Below are 5,222 nucleotides of genomic sequence, written 5' to 3' on the forward strand. Positions count from 1 at the left end.
AGTGGGCAAATCAATAACGTGGGCTTCGCTGTGATTTGTAGTTCAAGTATTTAGTAAGGACAAGCGAAAAACAACCAGAGCCCTACAACGCAAAATAATTTTAATATTCAAGGTTTTAAGTATTTATGCTGTTATGCGACAGACTCGCATTGCTTCTATTGCTGCGCAAACTACCGGTGTCATTTTGTAAATGACAGCAGTCTAATTGTAAACATTCAGCAACCAATCGGAAGCGAGCGAAAGTACTGTGTAGTCTCTCGCTACGGAGAGTATGGTAGCAAATTTGACTGCGTTCCTATTGGCCAAGAGTTTTATGATTGCCCCATGCTTAAAAGTAGTTGAGGGTCAAAGGCTACTTGTTGCATATATGAGGAGTCAGACTGACTTTGAAGGCGGGAATACTTTTTGTTGCGAGGCATTTAGATTAAGAGGGATGTCCGTCATTTCAAGTTTTAGAGAGAGATACGTAACTAACGAAGACAGACGACTGGGCCCGGAGCGGACGATGGAGGAACGCAAACTTCAGCTGACAAGTCATCCTTTCAGCGTGGAGTCGCTCATAGCCTGCAAAAAAAGTACAAAGGAGTATCAAAAAGGTTCCGAGGATGTATCTTTGTCGACATTTGCGAAAACTCGGGTCTCGTCATACCGAAACAAGGACTCTTGCAGTCCGGAGGAAATTCGAAAGCACTTCATCGAAAACTCGCCAGTCAAATCGGAATCTCCAGAGCCAGAGGAGTGCACTGCTTGGGTTATGAACTCTAGATACGCACAGACACGTAAGTGTAGACTGCATCGTTTATGTTTTCGAAGCGGGTTGTCATTTGTAAGATTTTTATGGCTTTTTATGGCTTGTAAATGGCTGGTCTTTTCAGGGGAAAATTATTACGATACATAAAGTCACCCGAGGTAACTTTGCGATTTGAGTTAGCAGGAGGTTGAACGTTACTCATTTCTGTACGTAGATATTAGATTGGCCTACGTTAAAATGGCAATAACAGTTAACGATCTTTATATATATATATATATATATATATATATATATATATATATATATATATATATATATATATATAATATGAGAGAGAGAGAGAGAGAGAGTGTGTGTGTGTGTGTGTGTGTGTGTGTGTGTGTGTGTGTGTGTGTGTTTAATCAGTTTTTACTTGTTTCAGTGAACAGTTTGAGGCTTGTCATGTAGGCCTGTAGTACGCTATCAAAATAGTCCGGTATAGCACGAAAGTCTGGAAATTGTTGTTAAAATACTCCCATAACTCAGTTTATTGATAGTGATACCTCAAAATGTATTTTTGAGTTAATTGACAAGCTTCCCTTTGGAAAATCACATTTTCACAGTATTACAATTATTTAAATCAATCACATATAAACATCTGAGGCTATAGCATTTTATAATACAGACATTTGTTTCTGAATGCTTCTCTACTGCCCTATATTTAGCTGATTTTGGTACTAGAGAAAGCACTCAGAATATTGCAATAAAGGATTAATTAAAGGCAAATTGTTCTGGGGGTTTACATTTAATCTTATTAACAGTCAAATGTTAGGGAAGGCAAAAGAGACACTTCATTTCAGAATTCCTTTTACTGTTCTTTACACAGTGTTACCCTATCAATCATGAAGTGCACAGAAACATAACATTGTTTACTCTTTTCAAGATCACTCAGCCAACCTTCCCAGCATTCTTTCACCTCAGTGCCCAGTCGAAGTCTCCTAACCCGTTGGTGCCGTCGCGTATTTCCCGCTCTGCCCACCCTCCCTCTCCCCCTTCCACCCCGCAGGCCAGACGAGCCCTCCATGCGCCCTCCGCAAGCACAAGGCTAACCGCAAGCCGCGCACGCCCTTCACCACCACGCAGCTCCTGGCTCTGGAGCGCAAGTTCCGGCAGAAGCAGTACCTGTCCATCGCCGAGAGGGCCGAGTTCTCCAGCTCCCTTTTGCTGACTGAGACGCAGGTGAAGATCTGGTTCCAGAATCGGCGCGCCAAGGCCAAGCGCCTGCAGGAAGCCGAGCTGGAGAAACTGAAACTGGCCGCTAAGCCGGCGCTGCATCCGGGCCTTCCCCTGGCCTTGCCCCTGGGTGCGCAGCTGCACCCAGCTGCCTCACTCTATGGACAGTCATACCCCTACCAGAGGCCCATGTTGCCCGTGCCACCTGTTGGACTGTATGGGGCACCTCTGGGCTACAGCGTGTACCACCTGGTGTGAGCCACGTGGACCAGTATACATGGGAAAGCAGTGCTTAGCCGCTCAGGCTTGGACAAGAAGTGAATACAGGGCGTGATGGGAAGATTTTGTGCTGCACAGGTCTGAAAGGACCTAGCATGGAAAAGGGAGATGTCTTCTTTCGTCTGCCTTTGACAGAGTTTGAGACTCCAGCTTGAATTTTGGTATCAATAGATTGTAGGTGGGCACTTCCATTGCTTGCTCTGTGTAAATGCGTGCATGTGAACGTGTGCGTGCGTGGCTTTGTATATATGTGTTATATATACGTGTGTGTGTGTCATTGTATGTGTGTTTATGTACAGCATATTCTTTTCATTCATTCAAATGTAATATATTTTATTGCTAATTATTCTTGACTTATTGGTAAGAGAAATTCATTTGCCATAAAAAAAGTCTGCTCAGACAAGCTCAGCATTAAAAAATTTGGAATTGATCTTCATTCTTAAAAAAATTATATTTATGATGGCAACAGGTACAGTACAGAAAAATTCTGACTACTCTATTATTTAATCTCTTCATGTGTGTCAGTATCCAGTATCTGATTAATTCCAACACCAGAAAACAGGTACACCTCATTCCCTTTTTTTTAATTTACTGAGGTACTGACTAAGTAACCAGCTGCACCAAATCTTACATAGGGAGCAATGTGAAGTACTAAAGATGCATGTCAAGTAGGATGAAAGCTGGGATTCAACTTTTGTTTGCATTATTCCAGGTCTGGAATTTGGGAGAAATGTCAGTAATTTATGGAATGAAACACAGACCTATAAATAGTAAAGTAAAACCACAGATAATTTTGCAATGGTCTGTTAATTTTTTCCAGAGTGATATACATGCACATATATTAGTTACTTTGTATTAAATTGTTTGTAAGATGGTAATTTATCCCCCCCCCCCACCCCCGCCACACACACACACACACCTACAGAGATGTTTTGTCATTCACTGTAAAAGGAAAACCTATGGAGTTCAGACTATGATTTTATATTTTTATATCCCATTTTGCATATGTTGTCATCTTTACTGAGAACCCTTTGAGAGGGCTCATATTGTACAAATAACATGTAAAAAATTACTCAAGGATATTTTTTCTGTTTTTATTCAATGGAGAATAAACCCATTACCTATTCTTTATTACTAGAAACTAAAATGTGTTTTTCTATATTCTCATGTCTGAAGACCCTGGTGAAATTTAATGTAGGGTTTCATTATTTTCATGTTCGCTCTAGACTATATCATGTTCATGGACTTGACTAACTTCTGAGTGCACTTCATTATCTTTAGCCCTAATCCATCAAGGCAGAACTCTCTCAGCTACTGAATAAAACATAGATGTAAACACACTGCACTCATGTCGTGCCATTTCGAACCCAATGGATTCTTTGAATATGCTCTTGGGTCTGGTGTGTTCTCTCACGAAATTACGTGGCTTTGTCTTTTGGTCAGTGTGGTGTGTATACCATTCTGTGCCATTAGCTGACTACATAGCACTTCAAACAGTCTCTTGAGGAAGTCAGATCATTGGCGATTTAATACTCTTACTCCTTTCCCAGCCTGGTTCGGAACAGTTCATGAAGTGGTGGTCTGAAAAGGTGGAGCCCCTTGTACATGATATTGCTTACAACCTCCGTGTGACTTTGATGCAACTGGGAAATCGTTTATGGGCCATACTATATGAGTTTCTATTTAATCAAAACAAGACTGGTAGCCAGCGTCATAGACATGTTACAGCCATCAGTCTAATGAAATTCAGATCGGCTGGTTTGCTCGCGTGCATAGGTTTTCTAATGTCATTGTGGTGCAGCTCTTTATTGAGGTATATCTGAGTTGTCTCACTTTATATAAAATGTGTAAATTCCTGATATGCTAGCTGCTTTCTGCTTATCTTACATCAATCTATCACACTTGAGCATGTATGCAGCTACATTTGTAAGTGGATTGATTCCTGAAATACAGAGGTACACAGTGACTGGAAAAATGTTGGCAGTTTTTTAATTAATTCTTGTCTGTCTGCTGAATTGAACACATCAACCAGTTATGCAGTAGATGAAGAATGTTAATTATAGGTAAATATTTCTCTCTTAAGGATGTTATAGGTTTTGACCATGCATGTTCTCTTCCTTTATAACCACCATTATGTAAATAACTATATTTGTAATGATCTACACTTCTGGTTTTGTGACATTTGATGTCACAGAACAGGCCTTTGTATACAGTCCCGTTTACAAGAACTGGCTTCACATGCCAGTATACAGTCCTGTTTACAAGAACTGGCTTCACATGTCAGTATACAGTCCCATTTACAAGAACTGGCTTCACATGCCAGTATACAGTGCCATTTACCAGAACTGACTTAAAATGCCAGTATACAGTGCCATTTACAAGAACAGGCCTCAAATGCTATTGTACAGTCACATTTACAAGAACAGGCCTCACATGCCAGTATACAGGCCTTTTTACAAGCTTTGCCGTATACATTCCCACATACCTCCTCTGTTGACAATGTCCAAAAATGACTTTCTACATCTCTTATGGCTGCAGAGAGTCTACCGTACACCAACACTTAACATAAGCTACCTGATGGGAGAGGAGGAGAAGAGCTGTGGTGTTTGTTGTTGGGAATTCTGGGAAATATGAGATCACCTTCACTGCCCAGGTGCAGAGAGCACACAATGAGCACCCCCTGCTGGGCCAACCGTTATCTGCAATGAGCTCTCAAAGATGATTGTCTTTAACAGACCCCTAGTGGTCAACTGCAGGGTGTTGGGCCTGCAAGCCCCAAATAGCAATTAGTGTAGCCTCTGGTGTCATATCAGCAGAGGCCTTCGAAAAACAAAGCCATCAGTTACAGTAAAGTACCATACGAGTTTACCAGCTCCTTTGGGAAGTGGAATACAGAGGTACATTCAGACCAAGGGTGTCGTTTGTTTAGCCTAACAGGCTGGTAAACCCTGCTCTGCTTATTGGGCTTTTAAACAGCAAA

General features: G+C 41.3%; 1 protein-coding gene across 1 annotated transcript; it reads left to right on the forward strand.

Moving 5' to 3' along the window:
• Nucleotides 1-288: 288 nt before the first annotated feature.
• Nucleotides 289-3,073, forward strand: msx2b (muscle segment homeobox 2b). Its single transcript, XM_035527401.1, has 2 exons — nt 289-779; nt 1,797-3,073. The coding sequence occupies exons 1-2, from the start codon at nt 314-316 to the stop codon at nt 2,219-2,221; spliced, it is 891 nt and encodes a 296-aa protein (XP_035383294.1). The 5' UTR covers nt 289-313; the 3' UTR covers nt 2,222-3,073.
• Nucleotides 3,074-5,222: the final 2,149 nt, after the last annotated feature.

Source organism: Electrophorus electricus, chromosome 6, assembly GCF_013358815.1.
Source record: "Electrophorus electricus isolate fEleEle1 chromosome 6, fEleEle1.pri, whole genome shotgun sequence".
In the NCBI taxonomy this organism is placed as follows: domain Eukaryota; kingdom Metazoa; phylum Chordata; class Actinopteri; order Gymnotiformes; family Gymnotidae; genus Electrophorus; species Electrophorus electricus.

Bases quoted from the DNA above. Each gene is read 5' to 3' on its own strand.
- msx2b (XM_035527401.1), top strand. From the start codon at position 314: ATGATTGCCCCATGCTTAAAAGTAGTTGAGGGTCAAAGGCTACTTGTT. The intron at 780-1,796 runs GTAAGTGTAGAC...TCCACCCCGCAG, and splicing joins CTCTAGATACGCACAGACAC to GCCAGACGAGCCCTCCATGC.